Source organism: Balaenoptera physalus (assembly GCF_965194825.1).
Source record: "Balaenoptera physalus genome assembly, chromosome: 5".
In the NCBI taxonomy this organism is placed as follows: Eukaryota; Metazoa; Chordata; class Mammalia; order Artiodactyla; family Balaenopteridae; genus Balaenoptera; species Balaenoptera physalus.
The window spans coordinates 3,152,440-3,169,027 of NC_138884.1; the positions used below are offsets into that span (position 1 = coordinate 3,152,440).

Sequence of the window (16,588 nt, forward strand, 5' to 3'; positions counted from 1 at the left end):
AATTACAGGTCCCTGAGATGTACTTAAAGAGTCCCAATTTTTGCTTTATTTAGGATCTTGAAGTATTTACAATGTACGTAAATGCTCATTCACGTGTCAACAAAATTCTATTTGAAAAATCCAGTGTGTAGCGTGGTCTTCCCGTGACTTGAAGGCCTGTCGGCTGGTGTGGTCGCTCCCGGCCCGTCCCCCCAGTGGATGGGTCAGACGTGACGCCAGAGCCCCTGGTCATTCCCAGTGTCCGAGCAACGAGCCGGCGCTGGCAGACAGAACCCCTGGGCTCTGACTCCGGCGTGGTCACTGAAAAGCTTTCTGTTCTGAAGCAAGTTGGTTAGTCGCTCTGCCCCGGTTTTCACATTTGCAGAATGGTCTGTGTGTCTTACCTGTTGCCTTGAGGGGAAAGCTAGGATGAAGTATTTGTGCTCATACTTAAATTTTTTAAGACATTCTGAAACAGGCTTTCATTGTAGATTGATCTTAAAAGTATATTTACAAATACCGCATGACCTAATTTATTCCAGTTTGCCTGGTTGATCGAAGACGACAGATTGAATGAAGCTCAGTTGCTTTAGAATTCAGCAGAGAGACATAGGGAAGCGAGTAAGAGCCATGCACGCTATTAAAGCTGCGGGTGTTTTTCAGAAATTCAGCAGCCGGCACCGTCCGCTGTGCTAGGTGCAGTTGGTTACTGTTTCTAGGGTGGAGCTGAAGCTGACACACATCTGCAGAGGGCTCAGTGGTCACTGCAATCTGATCATTAAGGACCACACTGGCCAAAGATGAGTGGACTGATGTAGTCATTTTACTTTTGCCAAAGGGGGGAAATAGGAGATAACGAAGAAGAAAGGGTTGTAAGAAAGAATTACTGTAACATAAGCTCAGAATTTCCTCTACAGAATAGGAGTAAACTGGTGCAGAAAAACAAAGTTATAGGACGAGTACGCTTGAAAAGAAGAGGGAGCATTGTTTGAAATTAAGTAAAATGGTAAGAGCGCCTCGAGAATTTCTTTCTGACGAGCAGATGATTAGTATCTAGGGATTTCTCAGAGAAAGCAATTGCTGGTTTATTTTAATGGGCAGCATTTACAAGAGCATCTGGAAACCGTGTCCTTCCCGCGCCATGTCTGTCGGCGAGGACTTTTACTGATTTACCAGCCACACCTAAGTCTCCAGGATCTTTGCTTAAAGTCGAGCAAAACAATGACATCCCTCTGAGGTTAGAGCAAGGTGTCTTCTCCTTTCCTTTAAAAATAAGATAGCTTTCCTGACCATAAAACTTCTGATGTGTGTATGTTTTGAAAATGTGGGTATGTTGGAAATCACGGGAACATTACAGGCTGTGAGCAGAGCACAACAGAACAAGTTAAAGACCAAGAAGGAGGCTGGCTGCCTCAAGCCCCGTGAGCAGATGTGACCGTTAGGGTGTTGTTTGTAGTAAAGGAGGTGGAAGAGGTGGTGTCCCAAGCTTGGTGACAGACAAGGCTGAACGATGGAGCCCGTGAGAAAAAGAAGGCTCCCTGCATGCCCACCATGTGCCAGGCTAGGCGCTTTCATTTGCAGTGTGATGTCCTTTGCTTTGGTGTCTTTGTAGAAGAAAACCAAACTAATTAAAAAAATTTTTTTCACTCTTGCGGTTAGCAGCTATGTGGTCACATGCTGGTTTTTCAGACTAGTTAAAGTAGAGACATGGATTGGCCGTATTTGTGAGGCTTACCCCTTATGACAAATTGAATACATATTCAGAGTTTATTGCCTTCTCTTGTCCTAGAAGCAGTCTCTGCAGAGAATCTTAAGTTGGTCGAGGATCTGACTGTAGCAAAAGAGAGGTGGGTCTTTCTGCCCGGGGGGTTTCCCAGAGAGTGTCCTCAGTCGCATGGTTTAATCTCAGCATTTATAGGAGTAACTTCATCTAATGGTTTTAATAACCTTGGGAAAGTAAGCCTCAGCTACCAGTAAATGTCCACACGTGATGTCCGGGTCACACAGAATACCACAGAGGACCATCTCTCCTCAGGTGTTCTTATCCATCGGTATCTGTCAGCCAAAACAAAGGGCCTGTGTTTTGAGCCAGCGGATGCTTCACACCCCTTCCTAAACGCGGCCAACCTGCTGTAACATAGTCCAAGGGAAAAGGACTAAGAGTCTTACAAGAGGGCCTTTGAAATTACTTTCAGTTCTCACTTAAGGTTCTTTTTGTGTTAAGGCAACACTGAGCGTCAAGCGGAGGTTTTCATTTTCACGGCGGAGTCCGATGCGGGAGGACGGCCTGGCGGTAGACACGCTCTGAGTTAGGACCGTGTGCCCGGGTCGGCCGTCAGGGTGTCGCCCCGGCGTTACGGTCCGTCCTCGGTGTGGTTCACTGACGCAGGGTGTCTCCTCAAACCCCTCCTCCTTCCAGGTCAACGGATGAGACGTTCAGCTTGGCCGAAGAAACCTGCAGTTCGAACCCGGCCATGGTGCGGAGGAAGAAGATTGCCATAAGCCTCGTCTTTTCCCTGTGCGAGAAGGAGGAGGCCCAGGGGGACTTCCAGGACTTCTTTTTTTCTCATTTCCCCCTGTTTGAGTCTCACATGAACAGGCTGAAGAGTGCAATTGAAAAGGTACTGAGAATGCAGTCCGTTGTCACATGGGGCTGTAAGGATGGAGGGGTCTCTGTACCGGATCACTTTCCCAGGGCATGTAGATCGGCTGCAGCAGTGGTAGGAAGTTCCCTAGGCACACGGATGTCAGGTACCGCATCCTGATTGCTTTGGCAAAGGGAATTACTGCCCCCGACGACTTCGGTCATGACTAGCTCGAGTGTGGGCTATAACATCGTCTCTTATTAATGAAGCCCAGTAGATGGTTACGAAGGAATTTCTTCTCCGCATAATGTGGCTTGTTTTCTTCCCACCAAAGGCCATGATCTCCTGCAGGAAGATAGCGGAGTCAAGTCTCCGTGTCCAGTTTTATGTCAGCCGTCTGATGGAAGCTCTGGGGGAGTTCAGGTAAACTGGCAAGGTTTGGCAAACCCAACAGGGGAAGTTGGTGAGTAGCGGTAGCAGCGGCCGTGGATCTCGGGATGCGTGGCGACCACAGCTCGGGAATGTTGGCGGCTGGCAGTTATTAGTCATTTTAGCAGCTCCTTCCTTTGAAGCTAAGGCCCAGTGGACCAAAAAGTTTAAGCCACCAGCACTGAGTAATCCTCACGACTGCCAGATCTATGGTCCCTGATGTGATTGTTCCTAACAGAGTGAATGGAGAAAACTAATATTCATACATCTCATACCACCTCCCCAAAGCCCTAAGAGTAAGCACTCTTAGCCCATTTTACAGATGTGGAAACTGGAGGTTGAGATGCTTGTCCACAGCATAAGTGGGGAGAGTATGCACGTCAGGGAGGTTACACTCCAGTTTGCCAGGACAGTCCTGTGTACACCCGGTGTCCCCCCGTGGGTGTCCTGGTCAGGACATTAAACTGTATGGTCACCCTAGCGTGTCCTCCCTGTCAGTTCCTAACTGTTGATCTTTGTACCCCGGAGACCGGTTTTCTGGAGGTCTTGCCCCTCATGTCTGGGCTGTAGCTGGGATCCACGGTCACCATGCTGAGCGGGGCTGTTGCAGTGCTTCTTAGGGCCAGTTTCTGGGTGCGGAATGGAATCGCACTTCAAAGCTGTCACGAGCTAATTAAGAGTCCAACCGTTCCTCTCTAGCCCAGGGATAAAAATGTTTACGATTCTTAGAATGTTAGAACGTTTTTGTGATGCTTAAGGTAGAGGCTGGTGAACTCTACTGCCGCTTGGAGCCAAATCCCCAGCCAGCCTTAGTTGAACCCTGGGTTATGTGGAAAGTACTCAAGTAGCACGTTAGTCCTTATCTGGGGATCGTTCAGACCCAAGTCGCACATTTGAGAAATGGTGTGAAGCTGTGTGTTTCGATGGCAGTGTGGTGACTAGCGAACCTTCTGTGGTTTGTGTGGGCAGCGCCGGGCGGCCTGTGGTCAGGCTCGAAGCTGGCGTGTGCTGGGGGGTCTGGACACTCATTTAATAGAAGGTCCGGAATCTGAAAGGACAGGACCTGAGGCCTCACTCTGGATAGACAGGTCTCATCCTCACCTCAGCGACCTGCCGCTCCAGAAACAGCGACAGGATCACGTGTTAGCGTTTGGAAACCTTGGCGTCAGTAAGCGAAGCCCAGGTCCACGTAGCTGTCACTCGTCACTGCCGGCTGCTCAGCAGGTGCTCTGCCTTGTGCCAGGGCAGGATCCTGTGTGTCCCGGCTCTTTGATGCACACGGCCGGAAACTCAGGTCAGAACATGCCTCGTGTACCTCCATCCGGGAGGAGGCGGTGTCTCCTAGACGCAGAGGTGCCAGTGGAGACCCTAGGCTCGTTGGTGCGCTGCCTGGAAGGACCGCCGCGAGCCACGTGGCCTGGAGCAGAGTCCCCGGCACCAGGCGCGCTCACCCGGACCTTGTCATTCAGTGCGTGTGCGTCTCCCGCAAGGAACTCCTTTACGCCTCCGGTTTCCTAATCCGTAAAGTGACACGGCCAGACTCGTCACTTTCCCTGACAGCTTACAGTTCTAAGAATTTGATTCTATTAGCCCGTGTAACAATCTAGTATGTAATATGGTGAAGAAGAGCCATTTATGTTCTTCTTTCATCTAAAATGAATAGGGCGCTTTGGTTCAAAGAACGAAAGGACTAACCAGAAGTTGGGAGACTTGAGTTGCCTCTGGTCACATTTTCAGTCTAGCATGTTCATTCTTTCTTCCTTTATTTTTTTCCTATGAAAATTGGCATAAATTCTGACACAAGGCATCGTGCAAATAAGTTTTTTTAAGGATGACTATTTTATGTCAGTGGTTAGTATACCTTTCCTGTAAAGGGTCTCCGCCCCACGGCTGCTCAGCTTTGCTGTCGTGCAAACGCAGCGACAGATAACAGGGAGATGATTGAGCATGGCTGTGTGCCGATAAAACTTTATTTATAAAAAAAAAGGTCAGATTTGGCCTGTGCATCGTGTCCTAGTTTACCACCCCTGTTTTGTTTTGTTTTTTTTAATTTTTATTTATTTATTTATTTATTTATGGCTGTGTCGGGTCTTCGTTTCTGTGCTAGGTCTCTCTCCAGTTGTGGCGAGCGGGGGCCACTCTTCATCGCGGTGCGCGGGCCTCTCACTATCGCGGCCTCTCTTGTTGCGGAGCACAGGCTCCAGACGCGCAGGCTCAGTAGTTGTGGCTCACGGGCCCAGTCGCTCCGCGGCATGCGGGATCCTCCCAGACCAGGGCCCGAACCCATGTCCCCCGCATTAGCAGGCAGACTCTCAACCACTGTGCCACCAGGGAAGCCCCACCACCCCTGTTTTATATTCTGCTTTGGATGCCTTAGGGGCTACCTAGATCCAGATGACTGTTTTCTTCTGGATTCCTTTACACAAAGATCATCCGCCGTGACATCTGTGAGAGTTCCGTGTACCTTCTCTTCTGTAGAGGGACCATCTGGAGCTTGTACTCCGTCCCGAGGATAGCGGAGCCCGTGTGGCTGGCCATGATGTCCAGCACCTTGGAGAAGACGCAGCTGTGCCAGCGCTTCCTCAAGGAGTTTACGCTCCTGATAGAGCAGATCAACAAGAACCAGTAAGCAGCGGCGCTCTGGAGCCTTGAATGCCACTTCCGAGGCTGGTGTACGCGCCGTAGGCGACAGGCCTCTTCCTGCATTGACTCACCCCGTTGTGTCTTCTCCCGTTTCTCCAAGGTTTTTTGCTGCCTTGCTGACCGCAGTCTTAACCTACCACCTGGCCTGGGTGCCCACCGTCATGCCCGTTGACCACCCTCCCATCAGAGCCTTCTCCGAGAAACGCACCTCTCAGCTGGTCAACACGCTGGCCAAGACGCACCCGTACAACCCTCTCTGGGCGCAGCTGGGTCAGTACCGCGCGTGACCGTTCAGAGGCCATGTGGGACAGAATAGGAAAGACGGGGGCCTCTTCAGTTGCTATCCGCCATCCAGCCCGGCGATCCCCGGTTGTCCCTGGGCTGCAGGGAGCGGGGGACCGGCCCACGGATTCTGCCTGTAAAGCAGCCCCTGCCCTCCCCTCCCCCCGCCAGAGCCTTGCTCTGCTCTTGAAAGCCGTGTCGGTCCGCAGCTGCTCCTCCAGTGGGGCTCCTTGACTTCGGCACCGTTGGCCTCGGGGCCGGAAGACTCTTTGTTGGGTAGCGGGGAAGAGGGCCGTCCTGTGCCTGGTCGGATATTCAGCCGCGCCACTGGCCTCTGTTCACCAGCTGCCGGTGAAAACCCCTCTTCCAAAGCTGTGCGGATGACACATGCCTCCAGGCGATGCGGCATGTCCCCAGCGGGACAGGAGAGCCCCTGGCCGAGGACCACTGCCCTAGAGGGTGGACCGGATAGGAGGGAAGTCAGAGAGAAAAGGAGAGTAGCATACTCTAGGATTTGGCCGCCTTTTAAGGTTGAGCTGAGGTCAGAGCCCTTGTCTTTCTCTCCGTTGCCCCCTCAGCTGCTTCGTCCGAGCTTTGTGCTCAGGCCCGGCGCAGGGACCTGACGCGCCGCGTGGCAGCTCGTGCAGCGTGCGCTTGCGAGCCCGGGGCTCGGGGATGGGAGAGGCGCGCTCCAGGGCCTCTCACTTGGCCGAGTCTGCAGTGACCCGTCAGGCCTGCACGTCCGCTCTGTCCCAGGCCCCGTCCCTCTGCGGGACCCAGGGCCCGGGTGACACGCAGCTCAGCCTTGGGCAGCCTGCTGTCCGGTGGGGGAGAAGGGCCGTGTTCAGAACGCCCCGATCACTCCCTCGCTGGGGTGAGAAGCCCACGAGGGACGCAGTGCAGTGCAGAGGGTGAGGACGTGCGCAGGCGGCTGGACCAGACCCCAGCCTCCGGGGCAAGCGCCCTGACCCTCTGTGCCTCCGTTTCTCCATCTGTGAGACGGGTGGTGATGGCTCATGGCTGCCGTGGGAGTTCCACCGCTTGTACGTGAAGCCCCCTGTTACCGACACTGCTGTTGCAGATGTTGATACGGGGGAGGCACCAGGAGGGGGGGCATGGGGGGAGGGGGCCTTCAAGGAAGACACACTTGAGGAATCAGTAGAAGGGCAGCATTTTCCAGAAAATGACGGCAGACCGGGGAAAAGCACGGCAATCTCGGGAAACAGCGTGTTGTAACAGTAGTGAAAGCTGCCACCGTGAGCCAAGCACTGTTCTGGGCGCTTTCTGCACGTGTTAATTAATTAGACTCTCATTCTAACCCTGGTACTGCGTCCTCACCGTATCAGAGATTATAAAGCTGTCTTTCCCTGTGCCCGGGGTCATGAGATACGGGAGATTACGTGGTTAAAAAAAAGCCACAGACCCTAACATTTATCACCTCAGCCATTTCTAAGTGTGCAGTTCAGAGCGTTAGGTCTGTTCACATCATCGTGCAAGCTCGTCTTCATTTTGTAAAATTATACCCGTGCAAAACAAAGGCATCCACTCTAACATTAGTAGCTTCATCAGTCCTGGACTCCAAGGTTGCCTTCAAGGTCAAGGTCCAGTAAGTCTGTTACCTTAGTGATGCGTCCTGTGGAGTTCGGCTCTGAGGCAGCAGCGCCGCTTCCATACACAGCTCTCCACTTCGTACAGGTTAAACTGTTGTCAACTGTGTTTTAATAGCCTTCTTTGTTTTTACTTTTTCCCATTTATGACTTAGTTATTATAATGCACAACACCAAAAGTTAAATGCATTGCTAAAAACTGTCATTCTGAGTGGACTTTCCAAAGTGGTTTTTTTTGCCAGATTTTGGGTATGTAAATCTCTTCTTCTTGATTAACACTGGGGTTGATTTAACACGAGTGTGTCATGAATTCCTGATGTGACCGTGACACCCCACAGCCATGGTCAGATGTGATCACGGGAAGTAACAGTAACGCTCTTAGTCGAGAAAGTTTTCTCAAACAGAAGTGCTTGTGCTGACATCACACTACAGTTCTAAGTCGTTTTTCTGAACTCTCACATGGTTTCTCAGTCAGTTGCAAAAGTCTCAGAGATAAAGTTCTACTAGGCCTTTGCCTAGCCCCTTTTTTTTTTTTAATTAATTAATTTATTTATTTATTTATGGCTGTGTTGGGTCTTCGTTTCTGTGTGAGGGTTTTCTCTAGTTGTGGCGAGCGGGGGCCACTCTTCATCGCGGTGCACGGGCCTCTCATTGTCACGGCCTCTCTTGTTGCGGAGCACAGGCTCCAGACGCACAGGCTCAGTAGTTGTGGTTCACGGGCCCAGTTGCCCCGCGTCATGTGGGATCTTCCCAGACCAGGGCTCGAACCCGTGTCCCCTGCATTGGCAGGCAGATTCTCAACCACTGCGCCACCAGGGAAGCCCCACCTAGTCCTTTTATAGAGAGGATTGTGTGATATCACTCCTGTCGTGCCCTTCACCTGTTCTCAGGAGTCTTACCCTGGAAACCCTCTCCAGAGGGGGCACCTGTGATGCGTGCTGTCCCTTTTCCCTCGGTCTTAAACCGTAACAGTGTGATTAGTCCTATCTAACAAATGCCTCTCCTCCTCCCGCCGGATGGAGTCCAACTTCCTGAGTTCTTATTTATAGCTGCTAACCATGCCTCTCCTCTCCTTTATTTAGGACCTTTTCACATTTTGATGTATTCCAACATCCTGATTATTCCTGCAATGCTTTCTGACTTAGGGTTGCTTATACAGATATGTAAATGAGACAGATCCATGCAAAACACTCAGCACTGTGCTTGCACAGTCAGTCAGTGTTGGCTTTTTGTTGTAACTGTCAATAATACTATTAGCAACACATGGAAGGTGCGACTTACCCAGTGTCGCCGTCAGGTTTTATCACACGCGATAACTTTCATAGGCACTGGGCAGACCCTTGTGATGAGGAGGCTGACACGTCTGCCTTTCTGCTTCCACCTGTAAGCCAGATGCTCGTGCTGCATTCGCCGGCTTTTAATCAGCGTGTCAGGATATAAGTTATGGGGCATTTTTCTCCAGTAGGGTTTTCATGTGAAGTAATAGAAAAAAAATGAGATTCATTATTCATGAGCAAGTGATTTTCTTCTTGTTAATCAAATTGATTCTTCTTGGTGCCTGTGTGTATTGAGCGGACCATTTCATTAAGCGTTTTGAATTGATTCGCTTGCACTTTCTGTTCAGAGATCTCGGAATTTCACCCCAGGGCCTTTTGTCCTGGGATTCTTCAAAAAGATCTCACCATTCTAGTTTCCAAGATAAATTATTTGGTTTGGTCGCATATTCAGGGCTCTGGCTTTAGCCTTACCTTGGGAAGATGGGATCAGCCAGCCCACTGAGCTGCCTGGAAAGGCCCAGCAAGCACCTCGAGGGACTGTGTACACAGCACTGCACCCTCTGTGCGCTGGCACCGCACTGCCCCCAGTATACACCAGCACTGCACCCTCAGTACACTGGCACTGCACTGCCCCCAGTATACACCAGCACTGCACCCTCCGTACACTGGCACTGCACTGCCCCCAGTATACACCAGCACTGCACCCTCCGTACACTGGCACCGCACTGCCCCCAGTATACACCAGCACTGCACCCTCTGTACACTGGCACCGCACTGCCCCCAATATATACCCACACTGCACCCAGTATACACCAGCACTGCCCCCTCTGTGCACTGGCACCGCACTGCCCCCAGTATACGCCAGCACTGCACCCTCCGTACACTGGCACCGCACTGCCCCCAGTATACGCCAGCACTGCACCCTCCGTACACTGGCACCGCACTGCCCCCAGTATACACCAGCACTGCACCCTCCGTACACTGGCACCGCACTGCCCCCAGTATACGCCAGCACTGCACCCTCCGTACACTGGCACCGCACTGCCCCCAGTATACGCCAGCACTGCACCCTCAGTACACTGGCACTGCACTGCCCCCAGTATACACCAGCACTGCACCCTCCGTACACTGGCACTGCACTGCCCCCAGTATACACCAGCACTGCACCCTCCGTACACTGGCACCGCACTGCCCCCAGTATACGCCAGCACTGCCCCCTCTGTGCACTGCACCTGATACACAGGGGCACTGCATCTGAGCACCCAGAACAGGGCTGATCCTGGCAGGCCTTCCAGGCAGACGTTACGTTGCAGAGGAAAGCTGAAAGATGGTCCTTCTAGGAATTACCTTTGTGCCTTAGCCAGGCGTGTGAAGAAGCAATGCTGGCCTGGGAATAGGTCACCTGTATCCCTCCTGTTCGGGCTGACACAGCCTTGGCACGCTCACCCAGACGACTTGTCTCTCTGTCCACTTTGCCTCTAGGTGACCTTTACGGGGCCATCGGCTCTCCGGTGCGACTGACGCGCACGGTGGTGCTGGGGAAGCAGAAGGATCTGGTGCAGCGCATACTCTACGTGCTGACCTACTTCCTGCGGTGCTCGGAGCTGCAGGAGAACCAGCTGACGTGGGGCGGGAGCTGGGGGCCGGGCGAGCGGGCGCTGCCCGGCGGCAGCATCACCACCGCCCTGGAGAGGGGCGAGGTGGAGGAGTCCGAGTACGTGGTGGTCACGGTGAGGAGCGAGCCCGCCCTCCTGCCGCCCAGCCTGCCCGCGACGGCGGCCGAGGGGCCGCACGCTGACACCGGAGACCTCTGTCCCCAACTCGCCAGACAAGGAGGCCGGGGCCCGGAGCAGAGCGCCGCGGCCCACAGCATCCGGAGACCTCGGGGCGCGTCGTGCGGGGACGACGAGAGTACGAAGGAGGCGCCCCGCGGCGGCCCCGCCAGACTCCCCAGCGGCGCAGGTGCGTGCGTGGGGCCGGCCGGCGGGGAGGAGCCGGGAGGAGAGATGCCCAAGAAGCGGCCCGAGCGCTCGGCGGCCAGGCCGTGCCCTGAGGGGCGTCCCTGGGGCAGGCCACCCTGGGAGAAGGTCACCTTCCACATCGGGAGCTCCGTGTCTCCGGACTCGGACTTTGAAAGTCGCACCAAAGCGATGGAGGAGCGGCTGCGGGCCTGCAGGTGTGCGGAGCCAGCGCGCCGACCCCCGGCCGGGCCCGAGGCGACCCGGGAGGCCCGGGACCGGCGGGCTCCGAGGTGCTCCCGGGGCCCCGAGGCATCTGCGGGGGCCCGCGGCGTCAGGACCGGGGCCTCCCAGGAGGCTGCGCAGTCGCCCGGCGCACCTGCCGCCCGGTGCGCACCTGCCGACCCCGCGCGCGCGCCAGGGAAGCCGTGGGGTCGGGGCGGGGAGCACGCGGACGGGCCTGCGCGGAGCGGGTGCGCGGCCGCCGGCTTCAGGGCGGAAGGAGGCCTCCCCCGGAACGAGAGCTCGGACAGCGCCCTCGGCGACAGTGACGACGACGCGTGTGCGCCGGCCTCGCCGGACCTGGGCCCCGGCAGCGACGGTGACAGTGAGGCTGACCGGCCCGAAGGGGCGCCGGAGGTGGAGCTGCCGCTGCCCAGGTAAGGCCGGCGTGGCGGGGAGGGGACAGGCCGGGGAGGTGCTGTCGGTCCAGCCGGCACCCACCGGCACCGCTGCTGTGGGCTGCCGCGGGGCAGGGTTCTTCTCTCCGAGCGTTAGGGCCCCCAGACCGGCCTGCCCTTCCTCAGCGCAGCTCTGAGCCAGGAGCTGGCGGTGGCTTTGCAGTCCCGGGGACACGGGGACGCTGAGGGGCGCGGTGGCGGTGGGAGCGGGGGTGTCATCTTCCGTCGTCCCCGCGGCAGATCTGTGGCCGCGGACACGCAGCCTGCGAGGTGGTGGGTGACATCCTGCGGGTCTCTCCCGCCTGCCGGTCAGAGCAGCTTGACGCGCTCAGGACAAGCCCCTCTTCCTGAGGCTCCGTCCGTGGATGCTTGGTCCGTGAAGCAGTACCTAGAGATTCCTTCTGTCCTTCCGCTGTCCTGGCTGCGCTCTGAGCAGGTGTGCTGAGTTCCTCAAGCCAGGCTCCGCCAAGACCCCCTCACCACGCACACGGACTTCCCCTTTCCCGCAATCCACCTCCTGGAGGATTTGTGATTCGAACCGCCCCGAATCCGTTCTTCTCACCTGGGTCCCCGGGGCTTTGTTCCAGCGGCAGTGCCAGAAGGCAGCGCGTTTTCGCGTGGGTTCTGACGGCCGGTGTCACCTTAGGTCTCAGAGCATCAGCAGCCCGAACGTGAGAAACTTCGGCCGCTCCCTCCTGGCGGGTTACTGCCCCACGTACATGCCGGACCTGGTGCTTCACGGGACCAGCAGCGATGAGAAGCTGAAGCAGTGCCTGGCGGCCGACCTGGCCCACACAGTGCAGGCGAGTGATGCCAGCCGGCGCCTCGGGCTGCTGCCCGGGCCGGGGGGCGGCCAGGGGTGTGCTTGGCCACGGGTGCGATCGAGGGATTGTCGCTGGAGCTGCCGGCAGGGTTGCAGGGACCCGCGGGGCTGGTGAGCCAGCCGGGGCTTAGCGGCAGCTGGAGGCTGTGAGCGCACCGGACGGGCAGCAGTGGGGGAGGAACGGGGTTGCCTGGCTGCAGGAGCACGGCAGGGCCGGGGACCCCACCTCTCTCTCCTGCAGCCTCTGAGCTCTCGTGGTGGCCCCGCTGGCTGAGCCCAGCCGGAAGCCACAGAGCAAGGTCGCGGCTGATGCAGACGTGGTCCCAGGGCCCACGGAGGTCACCTCCCGAGCCCCCTGAGCAAAGGGTGGATCTGGGGGCGGGTGGGTGGGGCAGACAGAACAGTCAGCACAGATGGTGACAATGGTGTGCCTTCGCGGGGAGGACCAAAAAGATGTCACATATGGTTTGCCTTTAGGCCGCTCCTTGCAAGATCCTAGAAGTAATTTATTTTAACTGATTTGTCATTAAGTTCGCTTTGATGGCTGCATGAGAATGACTGTACAGAGATTAACAAGTCTTCCTGGAAGACTGCCTTGTGTCTGCTGCTAAGCGCTTCTCCGCTCTCTGCAGCGTGACAGGAGCTGAGCAGCGATGGAAATGATGTCGATCTGACAGGCCTGTTTTCAATTGAGCTGCTCTTGGACAGATGTGCAAAAATAGCTGTTTTGCGTTGGAAACATACTGTATCTTGGGCAATAGGGAAAGTCCTCATCGCATTAGGAAAATTGGAACTTGGCTAGTTACCTGTCTCTTCGCCCAACAAATCCTTTTGGAGGCTGGACAGAAGGCAGTGGGTACTGCCTTTGACCTTGAGCTTCTCCTCTGCGAAGACCAAACGTCCGGCAGGCACAGGCCAAGCAGGCTGGAGGTGTTGGTGTGAAATGGGAGGAAAAGCCCGGTGGTGAAGCAGATGCGCTCACCCCCCTGAACGGGGAGGGAGGGAGATGGGGAGAGGGCGGCCTGAGGCTGGGGGGGCGTTGGTACCACGATCCTGACCCGCCCTGCTTTGTGCTTGGCCGCCACCCTCCCCAGGCTGGTGCTGGAAGGAAGCAGTGCCGTTAATATTCTGTCTTCATAGTTGTCATGAGCACTGTGTCCTTGCCTGTCACCTCAGAGGCCCGCACGTCGGTGACCTCGGAGAAAGGAGATGCCCTCCTTGGACGACGCTCTTTCGGGGTTGGCTGAACCACATGTGGAGGCTCAGTGGTTCTAGGGCCATGCATGTGTTTAGTGCCCGCCCCGCTGTGGACACGCATCTATCGACTGGTAGCCCGTCTTGCCCTTATTATCTGCAAAACCATACGCGACGCTTTTTATGTCTTCCATAGGCTGACAAGTTCAGAGGTTTGTGTATTAGGTTTTCATGGTGACCATCTAGCTCTCTAATTCTCATATTTAGGAAAACAAAACCATGTTTCCTCTGTTTGTACTGTTAAAGACGTGTCGTCTCTCATTTTCTCTTCCTTGCAGAAGTAGTGTTTTCACACTGCAGCTGTTCTCACCTGTGTAGACTATGCAGTCAGCCTGAGAGATGGAAAGTTGCTGACCATAAAAACCTGTGTGGTGTCAGATTGTGGGGACACGCCCCGTGCAGCCGGCCTGGGTGTTAAGAGGAAACTGTGAAGGGGCATAAACGATGTTCAGAAGTGTACTGCATTCAGGATGTGTCTGATTAGCATTAGCGGAGTTCTTGGGTCACTTTGGCACGTTCTTCTGAATGGATTTGGCTTTTGAAGTAAGCGTTCCATTTAAACTGCTTCTCAGACGGGGGCCCTGCTCTGTGGCAGAGTTTAAATAAAAATTGCCATTGACGAATATTTGTGGAAAAAAAATTAGGAGGTTTGGGGGGGGGTGTGTTATATTGAATTTACTGCTCCTTAAAGCCTAGTCATTATTTAAATTCTTGAGTGTGTCATCAGAGGAAGACGCAAAGGCCCAAGAACAAGTACATGAGCAGAGTTAGGGCTGAAATAACAGCTTGCTGAGGAAGAGGGGCTTGGGATACATTGCTTTACCATAATTTGCTTCTGAAAACCTGTTTTTCGGACGTTAATAATTTCTAGTGTTCATGCCAGACTTCATCCAGCTTTGAGATTCATAATTGTTTGTAGAGAAGGATTTTTAGTAACTGTTTAAAAGCAATTGATTTACATTATTGATCTGTTCTCTAGGCCTGCGCACGATTGGATTGTAAAATCTGTCTTACGTAAATGCGTACTTTTGTAATCTTGGTGGACCAGCTTGTGGAGTGTCTTCTCTCACTGAGGCATTGCATCCGGAGCTTCCAATACTAAGAATTTCTTTTTGTGCATTTCCTTACCCTAGTCTCTTATGAAAGAAAGATGTATCGACTTTATTTCACTCATTTTGATTTTTATTACTGGCTTCCACGTGGTAAAATTCTGATGGTCTTCAAATATTTAAACACGTGTTCTTGTTTAATCCACATACCACCTCTGTTCTGTCATTGGAACTGTCTCTTTGCCTTCTAACATGTAGATTATACAGCTGCCTTCAATTAGGCTGAAGTCATATTTAGTTTCATTCTTTTCCTGCTGCATCTAAATGCGAATTCTTTCTTCTGTTTTCCTTTTGGCTTTAAATGGTGAGGTGGGAGAGAGAGGGTGAGAGAGCCAGCTTCACTCTGCACCTGTGACTGTCAAGGAGCTTTTTCTCTCTTCTTTTCTCATGTGTCTTGTCCGCCTGTGGGTACTGCTGACGGGGGCCGGGGCAGACATTAAGTTACGGGGCAGTGGAGGTGGTAGAGGAGACCGACTTGACACTGATGCCTTCGTGCTGCCACTTGTTCGCTGGTCGTCAGGTAAATCCATTGGCTTCGCTAAGCCTCAGAAAAATGTGTTTAGAGGAACAGATAAAACGTAACCCAGCAGTTAAGGAGTTTGGCTTCTAAAGGCAGACAAACCTGAGATTGACCCGTGGCTCACCCCTCGTGGCTTCGTGGCCTGGCGCAGGATTCTTTAATCGTCTAAGCATCAGTTTCGTTTTCTAGAAAATGACGGCAGTTAGAGGTCTGCTTGAAGACCGTGAGATAATGCACATCCAGTGCAGAACACAGCGTGCGGCACGTTACCGAACGCCCGACAGACGGTAGCTGTTACAGTGACACCCGTGCACGCGCTTTGTAAATGAGTTTCCCAAGACGCTCCCGCTGGGGGTGGTGGGACAGCAGCGGGACCCATTCACTGAGCGCTCACGGCGGCCGCTTTCCCTCCGCTGGTGGCTTCACGAGGCGTGGCCAGGCCGCTCCAGCCTCTGTAGGGTCGGGTCATCGAGACCAAAATTAACATCAGGTGTTAGTGTTTCTTTTAACAAAAACTGTGTTCCAGGCCTTCGGGCATCTTCAGAATACTCTGTGAAACGAGGTACCGGTTGGATATGGCAGCCTCTTCCGTTTCGTTTTAAGAGTAGCAACAGACTGACTGCAGACGTACGCGGAAATCCGCAGCGCAGCGCAGCAGCTTCGCCGGCGGCTTGGCTGGGACGCGCGCCGCGAGCGCCCGATTGCCCGTGCGGCACCGTCAGCCAGGGAGCCGACGCAACGACAGCGAGTCACAGCGACCGACGGGCATCGCTTTAGCGACGCGGGCAGCACGGGGGTGGCCCGGAGTCAGCAGCGGCCTGAGGTCCGTAGTGCTGAGGAGCAGACAGGCGCCCGTGCCGGGCAGACCTGCTGCTGGCGAGACGGAACCCGTCCCGGTGCGGGGGGGCGTGCGCAGCGGGGCGCGGGCCTTCGGCACCGTCTGGCTCTTGGGGGCTGTGCGTGTGGCTGCGCCTGTACCAGCGTGCACCCTGGGTTACGGCGTTAAAAGGCGTTTCTTACTGCAGATGGGGGTTTTAAAAATATCTGAAAAAACTACCCATCTCTGGGTATCGCCGACCCCAGTCTGAGATCTCGGTGACCCCTCCCCTCCTACGCTGCCCTCCGCCTTGCAGCCTTGCACACATGGCCACGGAGGGCTCCTTCTCAAACGTGGAGTCTGTCCGTTCCTCTTCTGCTCTCACAGGGGCCTGTCTCTTTGCAGAGTGAAATCTAGGCTCCTTGGCTGGAACTGCCCCCCGTATGTGTTTCAGATACACATGCACACACGCAGCCCTGCCCTCCCGTGCGGCTCGGTCACACCGTGTGCCAGCCTCTAACGGCCCGCCCTCTCTCTCACCTCCTTGCCACGTGCGTCGCTCCCTCTGCCTCAGGCGCTGTGGAAGCAGCCCCAGTGCCTTTTGCAGGCCCCGTCCCAACGTTGC

General features: G+C 54.7%; 1 protein-coding gene and 1 long non-coding RNA gene across 12 annotated transcripts in view; one reads left to right on the plus strand and one right to left on the minus strand.

Moving 5' to 3' along the window:
* Nucleotides 1-16,588, plus strand: part of FNIP2 (folliculin interacting protein 2) — a 116,551-nt gene that overhangs the window by 81,994 nt on the left and 17,969 nt on the right. For 10 of the 11 annotated variants that reach the window (XM_082461655.1, XM_082461647.1, XM_082461654.1 and 7 more), the window contains 6 exons: nucleotides 2,399-2,600; nucleotides 2,899-2,987; nucleotides 5,472-5,618; nucleotides 5,737-5,906; nucleotides 10,285-11,419; nucleotides 12,087-12,243. In XM_082461655.1, the coding sequence (XP_082317781.1) occupies nucleotides 2,399-2,600; nucleotides 2,899-2,987; nucleotides 5,472-5,618; nucleotides 5,737-5,906; nucleotides 10,285-11,419; nucleotides 12,087-12,243 (1,900 nt within the window). Of the gene's footprint in view, nucleotides 1-2,398; nucleotides 2,601-2,898; nucleotides 2,988-5,471; nucleotides 5,619-5,736; nucleotides 5,907-10,284; nucleotides 11,420-12,086; nucleotides 12,244-13,795; nucleotides 15,970-16,588 lie in introns of those variants that run through there. The other variant, XM_082461648.1, reaches the window with a different exon arrangement.
* LOC309660861 overlaps nucleotides 8,052-16,588 on the minus strand; it is a 239,158-nt gene continuing 230,621 nt past the window's right edge. The window contains exon 2 of the long non-coding RNA XR_014263689.1: nucleotides 8,052-8,148. This is a non-coding gene — a long non-coding RNA (uncharacterized lncRNA). The remainder of the gene's footprint in view (nucleotides 8,149-16,588) is intronic.